This window comes from Gopherus flavomarginatus, chromosome 4, assembly GCF_025201925.1.
Source record: "Gopherus flavomarginatus isolate rGopFla2 chromosome 4, rGopFla2.mat.asm, whole genome shotgun sequence".
Lineage (NCBI taxonomy): Eukaryota > Metazoa > Chordata > Testudines > Testudinidae > Gopherus > Gopherus flavomarginatus.
In genome coordinates, this window is record NC_066620.1 from 106,148,720 (window position 1) to 106,165,328 (window position 16,609).

Sequence of the window (16,609 nt, forward strand, 5' to 3'; positions counted from 1 at the left end):
CTGGAGGATTGCTAACGTAGTTCCTATTTTTAAGAAAGGGAATAAAAGTGATCCGGGTAATTATAGCCCTGTTAGCTTGACGTCTGTAGTATGTAAGGTCTTGGAAAAAATTTTAAGGGAGAAAGTAGTTAAGGACATAGAGGTCAATGGTAATTGGGACGAATTGCAACATGGATTTACTAAAGGTAGATCGTGCCAAACCAATCTGATCTCCTTCTTTGAGAAGGTGACGGATTACTTAGATAAAGGAAATGCAGTAGATATAATTTACCTCGATTTCAGTAAGGCGTTTGACACGGTTCCACATGGGGAACTGTTAGTTAAATTGGAAAAGATGGGGATGAATATGAAAATTGTAAGGTGGATAAGGAACTGGTTAAAGGGGAGACTCCAGCGGGTCGTATTGAAGGGTGAACTGTCAGGCTGGAAGGAGGTCACTAGTGGAGTCCCTCAAGGATCGGTTTTGGGACCGATCTTATTTAACCTTTTTATTACTGACCTTGGCACAAAGAGCGGGAATGTGCTAATAAAGTTTGTGGATGACACAAAGCTGGAGGGTACTGCTAACACGGAGAAGGACAGGGATACTATTCAGGAAGATCTGGACCACGTTGTAAACTGGAGTAATAGTAATAGGATGAAATACAATAGTGAAAAGTGCAAGGTCATGCACTTAGGGATTAATAATAAGAATTTTAGATATACGTTGGGGACGCATCAGTTAGAAGCAACAGAGGAGGAGAAGGACCTTGGGGTATTGGTTGATAGCAGGATGACTATGAGCCGCCAATGCGATACAGCTGTTAAAAAAGCAAATGCAATTTTAGGATGCATCAGGCGAGGTATTTCCAGCAAGGATAAGGAGGTGTTAGTACCGTTATATAAGGCGCTGGTGAGACCCCATCTGGAATATTGTGTGCAGTTCTGGTGTCCCATGTTCAAGAAGGATGAATTCAAACTGGAACAGGTCCAGAGACGGGCTACTAGGATGATCCGAGGAATGGAAAACCTGCCTTATGAAAGCAGACTCAAAGAGCTTGGCTTGTTTAGCCTGGCCAAAAGAAGGCTGCGGGGGGATATGCTTGCTCTATATAAATATATCAGGGGGGTTAACGTTAGGGAGGGAGAGGAATTATTTAAGTTTAGTACTAATGTAGGCACGAGGACGAATGGGTACAAACTGGATATAAGGAAGTTTAGACTTGAAGTTAGACGAAGGTTTCTAACCATTAGGGGAGTGAAGTTCTGGAACAGCCTTCTGAGGGAAGTAGTGGGGGCAAAAGACTTTTCTGGCTTTAAGACTAAGCTGGATAAGTATATGGAGGGGATGTTATGATAGGATAGTTTAATTTGGGCAATTGATCTTGGATTAGCACCAGATAAGTCTGCTCAATGGTCTGCGGGGAGATGTTGGATGGGATGGGAACTGAGTTACTGCAGAGAATTCCTTCTTGGGTGCTGGCTGGTGAGTCTTGCCCACATGCTCAGGGTTTAGCTGATCGCCATATTTGGGGTCGGGAAGGAATTTTCCTCCAGGGCGGATTGGCAGGGGCCCTGGAGGTTTTTCGCCTTCCCCTGCAGCGTGGGGTATGGGTCGCTTGCTGGTGGATTCTCTGCAGCTTGAGGTCTTCAAACCAATTTTGAGGATTTCAATAACTCAGTCCTGGGTTAGGGGTTGTTATAAAAGTGGATGGGTAGGGTTCTGTGGCCTGCCTTGTGCAGGAGGTCAGACTAGATGATCATATTGGTCCCTTCTGACCTATGAGTCTATGAGTCTAAGAGTGACAGATTGGTCCTTATACCAGTCCAATAACAGAGAAAGTAAATGGATATCATTATGTGATTTTATACTTTAAGGATGATTACTTGAATGTTGTTGCCTTTGTGAGAAGGAATGGCTATTGCTTTTTATTAGTGATTGAACCACATATTGTATGTATAACATAAAGTGTTTTTTTAAAACAACAATTTGAGGTTCCCACCTCATGATCATAACAGGAGCTTAATTATGCCCCTTGGGAGGCTGAGCAAGAGGTACTAGCAGCTGCAGCTCTTGGAGACACAGTACCTTTTAAAGTCATGATGCTTCCTGAGTGCTGTGGGGAGCACCCTCTGTTACACCCCTATAACAGACATAGCCACTGCTTTCCCTTGAGTTGCCCTACTGGCTTCTTGTGCCTCATCCAGTTTCTGGGACCACCAACACTGCTGGCGGAACTAGCTAGTACACCTTCTTATGCTTTCCAGTGTTGGAATTTGGATTGTGTTGAACCCTGATTTGGGTCTTTTTAGCCATCTCCCCTTTCTAGCATCCCCCTGCAGGAAGAGGCATAATTTAGCCTTCTGACTCTAACCTTTAAAAATGGCAAGTGAAAGCATTATAACAATGATCCGGAATTGCTCTTTATCTGTCAAGACTTGAGTTTTCTGTTCCCCTGGCAACTGTTGACAACACCACAAATGTGTAATTGGAGAAAGGAAGTTGTGTTTTCGTTGTGGCTCTGTGCTACAGTAGTGAAGCACAAGTGTGGACAGGGCTCGCTGCTGAGACCAGACCTACACAACATGAGTCTTAAAACCTGGTGCATTGTCTAGTCTAGATTTCTTTACCACATGGGGAGAACTGATGATAGCAACAGTGGAGAATATTAGGAAAAATATCTTATTGTAGAGGAGGCCTTCTGTAGGTACTAGTGATGTCCTCAAAAGTTGCAGGGGGAAATACAGAGCATTGAACTCGGGTGTTAGCAGGTAAGCAGAGAAGAGACATACATTTGAAAAACAAACAGTTTCATCTATCTATTTTGTAACCTTTAAGTGCTTGGAAGTGTCCTGGTGATGATTTGGGATCCTCTACAGCTTTTATTATTACTTCTTTCAAAAGGTTTCGGTGATGGTGACTGCTAAGCATTTATTTTGTGGTTGTGCCTAAGGCCAGTCAGACTGGGTGATACGAATTGTGTTATGCTTGGTGTTCTCCAAACATATAGTAAATGGGAGTCTGTCATAGAGCAGCCCCAAGAGGTTCATCCCCTTTCTTCAGGCTGCAGTACAACAGGCAAACCTGCCTCAATTTCACCTTTCTGTATCCCCAGTAAATCCAGTGTAGGCTCTCTTGATTAAATAATCACATCCCACCCCCGCCGCCCCTTGGGGCTGGTTTATTACCAAAACACAGTTAATTGAATCCCCAACAAAATCTCAAGTGTATTCCATTTCCCACACACAGTCAAAGCAGTCATTAAAATTCAAGACATCTTGTCCCTGGATGCCCCACATACTATGCATCTGACGAAGTGGGTATTCACCCACGAAAGCTCATGCTCCAAAACGTTTGTTAGTCTATAAGGTGCCACAGGACTCTTTGCTGCTTTTATAGATCCAGACTAATACAGCTACCCCTCTGATACTTGATACCATGCACCGGCACCTTCAGCCATGCCCAGACTCTGTCAATTCTCTCCTGTCCTTGTACCAGGACAGTGCAAGAGTGCAACCCTGCTCTTCCCAGGAGAAACCCCACAGCCAGTCTGCTGAGAGAGCATCTTTACCAGGGGAACATCTGTCACTCTCCCCATGGACTTCTCATGATTACTCTGGGTCCAGGGCTCCAGTCCTAGAGATGTCAGTGAATAAGCCCCTCCAATGGTTCCCCTGCCTTCTGCTCTCTCTGGCCTTTGGCTCCAGCTCTGACTTAAAGCTCCCTTTGCTGCTCCTCCCATCTTCAGCCCCCTCCACTCTCTCGCTTTGGGATGTCAGTGAGAAAGCCCCTCTTGCTGCTCTCCTTGCTTTCAGCCCTCCCCCAGGAAACCCCTTCTGGCTCTGGCCGTTCTCATCTGCCCTTCCTGACTCTCAGGCAGCTCTGATTCACTGTCTCTGATTCTCCCTTTTTCTTTATAGCACCAGGTGCTTCCCAACCCTCTTACTTGGGCAGGTGGAAGCACTTGTTTCTGGCAGGGGAGAGCTAGATCTACTTCATTTACTGACGCCAGCCACCCTGCGACACAGTCCCCATTCCAAAGACCTTACATTCATATTTAAATTCCCATTTACTTTGATTCCATGTAAACAATGTTGATTCACAACCTGTGTATGTTGCTGCTTCTGTTTCAGGTAACGGGCCCCATCATGACCGCTGCTGTGTCTACAATGAAAGCAACTTGGTAGATGGAGTTTACTGCCTGCCAATAGGACACTGGATCGAAGTCTCTGGACACACTGATGAGATGAAGCACACAACTGACTTCTATTTTAGTATTGCAGGCCATCAAGCCATTCACTATTCCAGGTAAAAAACAAACAATGAGAATTCTTAAGGGCTTGTTCAATCCAGGCAGCTAAAGAGGAAATTTGAACTGAAAGGATGGATAGAGACTTAGACCATATGGTGCAAATGGGAATTTGTGTGGAACAGAAAGTAATGACCCATTCACATACACAGAGAGGCAACTCAGAAGGCTAAATTTACAGTTCCTCAGGAAAGCTTAATGCAAATGAACTGCCCCTCAGCAGATAAAAATCAGATATATCTGCATAATGGAGAGATTTTGAGTTCAAGCCTACTTTCATTGAAGTCAGTGGCAAACTCCCATGGAGTGAGAGTACTGATCAGTAATTTAAGGTTAAAAACTTTACAGAGCTGTTCTGGTTATTCCAAAACCAAGCATAACAAACCCAGAAAACTCACAGTTAAGGTTATACTTAAAAGAAACCCAAATATGTTAAGTATGAGAGTGCACAATTAAGGCACCCGAACAACCTTCACGTTGCAATATAATGATGTCAAGCAAATAAAGGAGAAGCAATTTCATGGCAAAGACTATATGTGGATTTCGGGTTGCATCCTGTTAGCTATAAACAAATGGTCACCCCTCCCCCACAAAATGTGAGGGTCCACTGTGCCACAGCACAAGTACTTTTGTGGGTTTGCTGCAAGGAATTCCTCTATTAGAGATCTGCAGGTAGCAACATGGGGCTCTGTAGGTATTTTTACTAAGCACTACTCACTTATGCAAGCTTCATCCATGGAGGTTTCCTCTGGAACAGCAGGCCTGTGATCTGTGGTGCAGCATAATTCCTCACACCCTCCTCCTAAATGTGATGCTGTTTGTGAGTCACACACAGTGACTACTCATAGGGACCTGCACTTGAAGAAGAAAGAAAGGTTACTTACTTTATAGTATCTGGAGTTCTTCCAGATGTGTGGTCCCTATATGTGTTCCATGACCCACTCTCCTTCCTCTCTGCTTTGGAACCTTACCATAAGGCACAGTACTGTAAGAACTGGAGAGGCAGGCAGGCAGTCCGTGCCACTTCTTTTGTCCCCCGTTTGGAACATGAGCAGGCACAGGCCAGCAGACACTGCTCAGGCACATGGAGCACACCCATAGTGAATGTGGAATGGGACCACACATCTCTTTAGTAATTCCAGTTACTAAAAGGTGAGTAACCTTTCTTTATGGAAAACATCTTCTTATTCAGAATATCTGTGCCTTGTTTATCTTTGACATCTGTCAGTTTAATTTGATGGGGAAAAATATTTTTACCACTCTGTGCGTTACAGAGCTAATAAAGCTATGGAAGAGCGAACATGGTTCTGGAAAGCCTCAGATAACATCCAGAAATCTGCAGCTGAGCTGATATTGCAGTATTTTTACTAATGGTGATAACTGTAGAGGCAGAAAAAACATAACCTGATTTTTAAGTGTCAGGTTGAATTTGGGAAAAAAATTGAATGTTTGATTTTTAAATTGAGCAGATGAGATAGAGCAAGACTAGTCCTGGAACCCCACCATTATTTGGCAGGGTTTTATGGGCATTTATATGTACTTTAAATACCATAGAGTTATTTCAGTCAGTGTAGAATATAAGTGAAGGTTCTGTCCAGTTAAAATATTAAACAAGTGACAACATAGTCATGTGGTTATTTGGAAGTGTCATGTCAATAAAATCTATTTCTATTTAAAAAATAATATGTACTACTAATAATACCATTAAAGTTACCTGTTATAAATATCAATAAACTTTTTTTTATTTCAAAATGTTCTTGAAAAGGAATTGTTCAATACCTCTCTCTTTCAGGGCTGGTTCCCTGCCACAGCCAATGCAGCAACCCTACTACACTGTAATGAAACATCACCAGGTTCACCATGGGCCTGGTGATTTGGGCTGCTGCTGGACGGAGCAGAGCTGGTGACCCATGGCAGAGAACTTAGGGAAGGGGCTCTGGAACACCAAAAGTTATGGTGGCCGCACTTGTAGCTGCGTTGTGGTGACCATATGCGGTTACCATGGCCACACTTGAGAATCACTGCTATAGAGCAACAGCATCAGTAACAGAACTAAGAAATAATGAGCTACAGAGTAAAAGAGTCATCCCTTGTACTGCAAGTTAAAAAAAAAATCCAAGGCACAAGTTCTTATTAAAAATAAGAAACAAGTTGGGGGTAGTTGTAAAAGGTCACTAAGGACCTGCTCCGTCCACATTTAAGTTAACAGGTGCTTTGCTAGTGATTTTAAGGGAGCAAGAATGGGACGTGAATGATACAAAAAAGGCAGTAATTTTAGCGAATCATTTATAAATTAAATTCAAAAAAGTAATTTAAATCATATTTCTGATACAAAAATTATCCAAAGCTGGGACATTTGAAGGGAAGGCTTGACCATCCATCCTTGAAATTTGAGCTTTATCTAATAATTGTGAACCACAGTCTTAAACTTGTTTACATCTGTTCTCTTGTTTACTTAACAATAGAAATAACCTTTTATAGAATAGTTTAAAAGTTACTTTATTTATGTGTTCCATGTATATTTGCATTTGGTGTCAAATCAATTTGTCTCCCTCACCTGGAGTTGTATGATGACATTACTGGTATCTGCTGTGGGGGAGAGAGATTAAATGCAGGAGATAATTTTTAAACAATTTATAACTTAGTTATTTTAAAAAAAGTGTGTGTGTGCATGGGGTGAGGGGAGAAATGAGGAAGACCACATTATGGGAACAGAGCCTTATCTGTATATGCTGGGCTCATTTATTAAGATGTATTTAAAATTGTACCTATCCCTAACTCTGGTACATGAACAAAATTTTGTTCCAAACACATACAAATCCAAATTGGATTTTCACCAATGAAAGACCTTCCCTAACCTACCCAAATTGAAACCCATCTTTCTCATTAACTTCCCACTGTCAGCCTTTTCCCCACAGAGCCTAGGGGTCTTGTCTTCACAAACATTTAGTTCACAGCAACAAGCTGGGGTGTGAATCTACCCCCACTAGTCTGCCACAGTCTAACTGTTCATGTGGACCCTGCTGACATGCATTAACAATCTGCTAATGTGCTTTGATCTAGACCTGTGTCAAAGAAGACTAGATCAAAGTGCTCTAAATCTCCCTCCTCATTAACTTCCCACAGCCTTCCTGTACAAAGCCTAGGTAAATAGATAGGCATTACAGTGTGGCTTGAAGGTAAGCACATTCAAACTGGGGGAGAGAGAAAATAAGTTTCAGAGATAAGGGATCCCCTCACTGAGAACACCTTGTCCTCAACTTCCTCAGGTGTAAACTCAGCTGATTTCAACTTCTGTGGTATTGCACAAGCAGCCTGATGGTTTCTAAAATAAGCAAGGCCTGACCTTTTTATAGATTCAGACCAGCCCCTTGAATTGCAACCAGAAATGTATGGGAAGCCAGTGCAGGTCAAGGGGCACAGGTATAACACACTGCCTGAGGGAAGTACTGTTGAAGAAGCAGGGAGCTGTTTTCTGTACTTCCTGACGTTTCTGACTGGTCTGCAAGTGTAGTGCCATGGAGAACACATTGCAATAGGCCTTGGAGTTGACAAAAGACATAAGCAAAGGGGGGGTGAGAGGGGGAGTGTGCATCTAGAAAAACAAGTAATAAATGGAAAAGGTCACTGTTGGCTACTGCCCCTTCCCACCGGCCCCTGAGATTAATTAGACATTGGGACAACCAATCAACTTCAACATCTGTATCTCATAACTAGAAAGGTCAGTCAGAGGTGGTTGTTCAAGAGCAATGGGGGAAACTTTTTTGGCATTTGGGACCTAAATTTGCACCTTCTGTGTGGCAGTGCATTGCCTTGCCACTAAACTACTGGCTAGTTTCTTTTTGATGCCTGTTCTAATAATCCTTTAACTATAGTGTACTATATGTGTACATGATATGTATGGATGCATAAACATATAGTTATAGTTAGGCATGGAAGGATTAGATTTTTATTGGTAAATGTCAATTTCACCATAGGCACACAAGCTAAAAAATATTTTCATTTAGTCTCAATTTACAGATAGGCAAAATAAGAAAGCTACTGCTTAAAAACTTATTAGAGTTTGATTTAAGAATATTTAATCATAGAATATCAGGGTTGGAAGGGACCTCAAGAGGTCATCTAGTCCAATCCCCTGCTCAAAGCAGGACCAATCCCCAATTAAATCATCCCAGCCAAGGCTTGGTCAAGCCTGACCTTAAAAACCTCTAAGGAAGGAGATTTCACCACCTCCCTAAGTAACCCATTCCAGTGCTTCACCACCCTCCTAGTGAAAAAGTTTTTCCTAATATTCAACCTAAACCTCCCCCTCTGCAACTTGAGACCATTACTCCTTGTTCTGCCATCTGGTGCCACTGAGAACAGTCTAGATCCATCCTCTTTGGAACCCCCTTTCAGGTAGTTGAAAGCAGCTATCAAATCCCCCAGAGCAGATATTATAATTTTAATTGAATAGAAGATCATAGGGCAGTTTGGTTTAGAATTGTCCAGAGGTGGAGTAATTTCAGAGTAGGATTTTTCCTCGACTCTTATCAGTTGTTAAGCTACCGTTATTATAATTATCTGCATTATGTTTTCTATTAAACCTGAAAAATAGCCACTCTCTAGTACTCCATCAGATTTATTGTGTACTGTGGTATCAGCGGGACACAAAATATTGTCTAGACATTGGAGTGACACTGTGGAATTAACTACCGAAGAATGGTAGATTGTCTGTATAAACATGATGAAATGGGCGAAAAACTGTTGTGACAGCAAATGGGTCTGTCTGAAAACCTTGCCAACTTTGGCAGCCATTAATTATTTTTTTTATGTCAAGCTATTTATTAAGTGATATCCATCAGTATTATTAATGCTCACCTGGTTTGGTGGTATTTTGTTTTCCTTTCTCCTCTTTCCAGGAAATGACCATGCATGTTGCTTGCGTTATTCATATATTCATAGTCCAGTAAACCTGAGATTTTATATTGAGATTTTGCCTTCCTTTGGACATGGAGCAGTTGGAATCATTCCTGATGTACAATGGGAATTTTTTCCAGTGATATTTCATGATTGATTTTGTGTAATTGCCCTGGTATGTGTAGCATGGATATGTGACTATCCTTTTTTAACCATGTCATTGTCATTAAATGAATAATTCTTTTTATGGTTCAGAAATAATTCAAACCCATTAAAAATCATAGAATATTTGGGTTGGAAGGGACCTCAAGAGATCATCTAGTCCAACTGGCTGCTCAAAGCAGGACCCATCCACAAATGGCCCCCTCAAGGATTGAGCTTGCAATCCTGGGTTTAGCAGGCCAATGCTCAAACCACTGAGCTATCCCTCCCCTGCAGGATGTCAAGAACTTCTTAAAAAGAAACTTCGTCCCTTACATCTCCTTTCCCCTCTCTTTCTTTTCCATCAGTTTCACTCTTTTTTTGAGGGGCAACACATTTTGTGGAGGCCTAAGTCTTCCTCCTCCCTGTAAAAATACCTTTTATGGTTTGTACTTCTGACCCCTCCCCTGCCAAAATGGGTTGCTCTCAAAAGCATTCTGTGCCACATTCAAAAATGTCAAAACTGATAAACCCTTTTAAATTTCTTTGTGAATCAGCCCTGGAAGAACTGATCTGGTTGGCTTTCGCAGCCTTACATAGGTGAGGAAACAGAATGAATGTGCAATGCCTTCCTGATATTATTGCTAGGGATCCGGTAGAACTGTGTCAAGGAATCAACCATTGGTCAGAAGAGAGGTCTTGTAGTCACATAGCTGTTACGTGACTTGCAATTAAATGTGGAATCCCTCTCAGAAGTATAAACAACTTCATGGGCCTGTGTCATAAACAGATAGCTAAGGGTTAATGTCTCTTTCACCTGAAGCACCTGACCAGAGGACCAATCAGGAAACCGGATTTTTTCAACTTTGGGTGGAGGGAATTGTGTGTCTGAGTCTTTTGTCTGTCTGCCTGTTTTCTCTGAGCTTTGGAGAAGCAGTTTCTACTTTCTAGTCTTCTGTTTCTAAGTGTAAGGACAAAGAGATCAGATAGTAAGTTATATGGTTTCTTTTCTTTGGTATTTGCATGAATATAAGTGCTGGAGTGCTTTGATTTGTATTCTTTTTGAATAAGGCTGTTTATTCAATATTCTTTTAAGCAATCGACCCTGTATTGTATCATCTTAATACAGAGAGAACATTTGTATGTATTTTTCTTTCTTTTTATATAAAGCTTTCTTTTAAGACCTGTTGGAGTTTTTCTTTACTTCAGGGAAATTGAGTCTGTACTCACCAGGGAATTGGTGGGAGGAAGAAATCAAGGGGAGATCTGTGTGTTGGATTGCTAGCCTGATTTTGCATTCCCTCTGGGGGAATAGGAAAGTACTTTTTGTTTCCAGGATTGGGAACAGAGAGGGGGAGTCTCTCTGTGTAGTTTCACAGAGCTTGTGTCTGTGTATCTCTCCAGGAGCACCTGGAGGGGGGAAGGGAAAAAGGATTATTTCCCTTTGTTGTGAGACTCAAGGGATTTGGGTCTTGGGGTCCCCAGGGAAGGTTTTTCAGAGGGACCAGAGTGCCCCAAAACACTCTAATTTTTTGGGTGGTGGCAGCAGGTACCAGGTCCAAGCTGGTAACTAAGCTTGGAGGTTTTCATGCTAACCCCCATATTTTGGACGCTAAGGTCCAAATCTGGGACTAAGGTTATGATATGGTGTGCAGCGGGTGGGATCTAGACACAATCCAGAAGCCAGTAGGAATATTATATTTTTCTTTTCTCTGCTAAGGGCTTTTTAGCAGAGAGAAACAGTTGGTTTTAAAAGGGAACCAGAGAGAATTTTTTTTTTCTGCTCTCTCTGGCAGTTTGTGGCTTGCATGTTAAGCAAGAAGCCATTACCAGACTGTTAAGGGTCTTTTGTCATGCAATAGCCCTCCCATTAGGAGGCAAGTTCCAGCACTATAGGCATGCAAATAAAGTGGTTTTTCAGGTTTACTTAACATTGAAGATTAGCTAAAGGCACTGTTGCTAGGCAGACTTCAGGAGGCAACAGAGCCTGCAGTGCAGAAGATAAACACCGGAGGGCACCCCAACACAAGAAAACAGGAATCATGACTTCTAAGGCAAAATTGAGGCCGAAGAGCAAATCAAAGAAGCTGAACACAGGCGACAACTGGAAATAAAACAAAAAGAGATGGAGATGAAAGAAAGAGAAGAACAAATCAAACAGGCAGCACACAAAAGAAAACTAGAAGAAGAAGAGTTCGCCCACCGAAGGAAACAAGAAGAAGAAGAGTTGGCCCACCGCCGAGAAATGGAAAAACAACAAAAAGAGAATGAAGAGAAGGAAAAACAGAGAAAACATGAACTGGAGTTGGCAAAAGCTGGGCTGCATGTGCCAGCCAACCCTAACAACCCGGCGCCAAATATTGCTCCACAGCACAGGAAATTTCCCACCTACAAGGCAGGTGATGACACCGAGGCCTTCTTGGAAAATTTTGAAAGAGCCTGTCTTGGGTACAGCATTCCCGAAGACCAGTACATGGTAGAATTGAGGTCACAGCTCAGTGGACCTTTAGCAGAGGTGGCAGCTGAAATGCCTAAGCAGCAAATGAATGACTATAAACTTTTTCAAACCAAGGCCAGATACAGAATGGGGATAACCCCAGATCATGCCCGTCGGCGCTTCAGAACCCAAAAGTGGAAACCAGAGGTGTCATTTCCCAAACACGCCTACTACATTGCAAAAAACTATGAGGCCTGGATAACATGAAACAACATTCAAACCTTGGAAGAACTGCACCTCCTCATACAAATGGAGCAGTTCTTGGATGGTGTTCCTGAAGACATCACACGGTACATACAAGATGGAAATCCCAAAGATATCGCTGAGGCGGGGGAGATTGGAGCCAAATGGATGGAACTGGCAGAAAGCAAGAAAGCTACTGTCAAGGGGAACGATTACCCCAGGGGGCACACAGACCATAAACCCTACAACCGAGGACAGCCAAAGACCCCACATACCACCCAAGTAAAGCCACAGATACCCTACCCTTCAACCTCACCAGTCTCCAGTAACTCACCTCGGCCCAGTGACCCATCAGATGGAAGATGCTTTAAGTGTAATGAACTGGGACATATCAAGGCCAAGTGTCCCAAGAACACCATGCGAGTGCAATTCATTACACCACCATCACACCAAAGATCCCCAGGCCCGGATGCCTCTCAAATACCCTTGGAGCGAAGGGAAACTTTGAGAGTGGGCGGAAAGAAGGTTACTGCGTGGAGAGACACGGGGGCACAAGTGTCAGCTATCCACCAATCCTTCGTTGACCCCAAATTCATCAACCCAAAGGCCAAAGTTACAATTTACCCCTTCATGTCACAAGCTGTAGACTTGCCTACAGCTCAACTGCCTGTCCAGTACAAAGGCTGGTCAGGAATGTGGACTTTTGCAGTCTATGACAATTATCCTATCCCCATGCTACTGGGGGAAGACTTGGCCAACCAGGTGAGGCGGGCCAAGAGAGTGGGAATGGTTACACGTAGCCAAACCAGGCAAGCTTCCAGACCCATTCCTGTTCCTGAGCCGTCCACAGAGGCCCCGTCTGTGTTACCAGAGACCCAGACAGAGGTAGTGGACCCGGATTCCATGCCTACCACTGAAACAGCCTCAGCATCTCCAGTCCCAGGCCCGGAACTGGAACAGCAACCAGCACCAGCAAGTGCAACCACATCTTCAAACTCAACGCCAGAGGGCGCCAGCGAGCCAGAACTGGCAGAAGCAAAAGACAGCCATACCCAAAAGGCTCAGCCAGAGCCTGAAATACCCTCAGGTGCACCAGCGGAGAGCGGTTCACCAGCAACGGAAACAACCCCATCACCTACATCGCTTCCAGAGGGACCAAGGCCAAGTCCACAGTCTGAGGAAGAACTGGTGACCCCAGCCTCAAGGGAACAGTTCCAGACTGAGCAGGAAGCGGATGACAGCCTTCAGAAAGCTTGGGCGGCGGCACGGAGCACCCCACCGCCTCTCAGCTCTTCTAATCGATCCCGGTTTGTTATAGACCAAGGACTTTTATACAAGGAAATTCTTTCTGGTGGACACCGTGAAGAATGGCAGCCGCAAAAACAGTTGGTGGTTCCAACTAAGTACCGAGGGAAGCTCCTAAGCTTAGCCCATGATCATCCCAGTGGCCATGCTGGGGTAAACAGAACCAAAGACCGGTTGGGGAAGTCCTTCCACTGGGAGGGGATGGGCAAGGACGTTGCCAAGTATGTCCGGTCTTGTGAGGTATGCCAAAGAGTGGGAAAGCCTCAAGACCAGGTCAAGGCCCCTCTCCAGCCACTCCCCATAATTGAGGTCCCATTTCAGCGAGTAGCTGTGGATATTCTGGGCCCTTTCCCAAAAAAGACGCCCAGAGGAAAGCAGTACGTACTGACTTTAGTGGACTTTGCTACCCGATGGCCGGAAGCAGTAGCTCTAGGCAACACCCGGGCTAACACTGTGTGCCTGGCCTTAACAGACATCTTTGCCAGGGTAGGTTGGCCCTCCGACATCCTTACAGATTCAGGGTCTAATTTCCTGGCAGGGACCATGGAAAAACTGTGGGAAACTCATGGGGTGAATCACTTGGTTGCCACCCCGTACCACCATCAAACCAATGGCCTGGTGGAAAGGTTCAATGGAACTTTGGGGGCCATGATACGAAAATTCATCAACGAATTCTCCAATAATTGGGACCTAGTGTTGCAGCAGTTGCTGTTTGCCTACAGGGCTGTACCACATCCCAGTTTAGGGTTTTCACCATTTGAACTTGTGTATGGTCACGAGGTTAAGGGGCCATTACAGTTGGTGAAGCAGCAATGGGAGGGGTTTACGCCTTCTCCAGGAACTAACATTCTGTACTTTGTAAGCAACCTACAAAGCACCCTCCGACACTCTTTAGCCCTTGCTAGAGAGAACCTAAAGGATGCTCAAGAAGAGCAAAAGGCCTGGTATGACAGACATGCCAGAGAACGTTCCTTCAAGGTAGGAGACCAGGTTATGGTCTTGAAGGCGCAACAGGCCCATAAGATGGAAGCATCATGGGAAGGGCCATTCACGGTCCAAGAGCACCTGGGAGCTGTAAACTACCTCATAGCATTTCCCAATTCCTCACTAAAGCCTAAAGTGTACCATGTTAATTCTCTCAAGCCTTTCTATTCCAGAGACTTACAGGTTTGTCAGTTGACAGTCCAGGGAGAGGATGCTGAGTGGCCTGACGGTATCTACTACGACGGGAAAAAAGACGGTGGCGTGGAAGAGGTGAACCTCTCAACCACCCTGGAACGTCTGCAGCGGCAACAAATCAAGGAGCTGTGCACTAGCTTCGCCCCATTGTTCTCAGCCACCCCAGGACGGACTGAACGGGCATACCACTCCATTGATACAGGTAATGCTCACCCAATCAGAACCCCACCCTACCGAGTGTCTCCTCATGCCCAAGCTGCTATAGAACGGGAGATCCAGAACATGCTACAGATGGGTATAATCCGCTCATCTACCAGTGCATGGGCATCTCCAGTGGTTCTGGTACCCAAACCAGATGGGGAAATACGCTTTTGCGTGGACTACCGTAAGCTAAATGCTGTAACTCGTCCGGACAACTATCCAATGCCACGTACCGATGAGCTATTGGAGAAGTTGGGACGTGCCCAGTTCATCTCTACAATAGACTTAACCAAGGGGTACTGGCAAGTACCGCTAGATGAACCTGCCAAGGAGAGGTCAGCATTCGTCACCCATGCGGGGGTGTATGAATTCAATGTCCTTCCTTTCGGCCTTCGAAATGCACCCGCCACCTTCCAGAGGCTGGTAGATGGTCTACTAGCTGGACTGGCAGAATTTGCAGTTGCCTACCTCGATGATGTGGCCATTTTTTCAGACTCCTGGCCCGAACACCTACTACACCTGGAAAAGGTCTTTGAGCGCATCAGGCAGGCCAGACTAACTGTTAAGGCCAAAAAGTGTCAAATAGGCCAAAACAGAGTGACTTACCTGGGGCACCAGGTGGGTCGTGGAACCATAAACCCCCTACAGGCCAAGGTGGATGCTATCCAAAAGTGGCCTGTCCCAAAGTCAAAGAAGCAGGTCCAATCCTTCTTAGGCTTGGCCGGATACTACAGGCGATTTGTACCACACTACAGCCAAATCGCTGCCCCACTGACCGACCTGACCAAAAAGACCCAGCCAAATGCAGTTAAGTGGACTGATGAGTGTCAGAAGGCCTTTACCCAACTTAAGGCAACGCTCATGTCTGACCCTGTGCTCAGGGCCCCGGACTTTGACAAGCCATTCCTAGTAACCACGGATGCATCTGAGCGTGGTATAGGAGCAGTGCTTATGCAGGAAGCAACAGATCACAACTTCCATCCTGTCGTGTTTCTCAGCAAGAAACTGTCTGAGAGGGAAAGTCACTGGTCAGTCAGTGAAAAGGAATGCTATGCCATTGTGTACGCCCTGGAAAAGCTACGCCCATATGTTTGGGGACGGCGGTTCCAACTACAAACTGACCATGCTGCACTAAAGTGGCTTCATACTGCCAAGGGGAACAACAAGAAACTTCTTCGTTGGAGTTTAGCTCTCCAAGATTTTGATTTTGAAATTCAACACATCACAGGAGCTTCTAACAAAGTAGCTGATGCACTCTCCCATGAGAGTTTCCCAGAATTCAGTAGTTAAAAAGTGTTCTTAAAATGTAGAAGTCTGTTAGTTATATACTTAGGAGTATATGTAAAGGTGTATGTATTGTATTAATCTGTTTATTTTCAAGTTCTAGAAGGAAATCGCCGCCAGTGAGCTTCCCCACTGTCTGCAATTTGGAGGGCGTGTCATAAACAGATAGCTAAGGGTTAATGTCTCTTTCACCTGAAGCACCTGACCAGAGGACCAATCAGGAAACCGGATTTTTTCAACTTTGGGTGGAGGGAATTGTGTGTCTGAGTCTTTGTCTGTCTGCCTGTTTTCTCTGAGCTTTGGAGAAGCAGTTTCTACTTTCTGGTCTTCTGTTTCTAAGTGTAAGGACAAAGAGATCAGATAGTAAGTTATATGGTTTCTTTTCTTTGGTATTTGCATGAATATAAGTGCTGGAGTGCTTTGATTTGTATTCTTTTTGAATAAGGCTGTTTATTCAATATTCTTTTAAGCAATCGACCCTGTATTGTATCATCTTAATACAGAGAGAACATTTGTATGTATTTTTCTTTCTTTTTATATAAAGCTTTCTTTTAAGACCTGTTGGAGTTTTTCTTTACTTCAGGGAAATTGAGTCTGTACTCACCAGGGAATTGGTGGGAGGAAGAAATCA

General features: G+C 44.1%; 1 protein-coding gene and 1 long non-coding RNA gene across 3 annotated transcripts in view; both read left to right on the top strand.

The window, feature by feature from the left end:
• Positions 1-16,609, top strand: part of EPM2A (EPM2A glucan phosphatase, laforin) — a 58,657-nt gene that overhangs the window by 16,511 nt on the left and 25,537 nt on the right. For both annotated transcript variants that reach the window (XM_050949849.1, XM_050949850.1), the window contains exon 2: positions 4,114-4,288. In XM_050949849.1, the coding sequence (XP_050805806.1) occupies positions 4,114-4,288 (175 nt within the window). The remainder of the gene's footprint in view (positions 1-4,113; positions 4,289-16,609) is intronic.
• On the top strand, positions 4,296-8,892 carry LOC127049362 (uncharacterized). The gene is made up of 2 exons (XR_007773963.1): positions 4,296-7,455; positions 7,495-8,892. It is a non-coding gene; the product is annotated as an uncharacterized LOC127049362 (long non-coding RNA).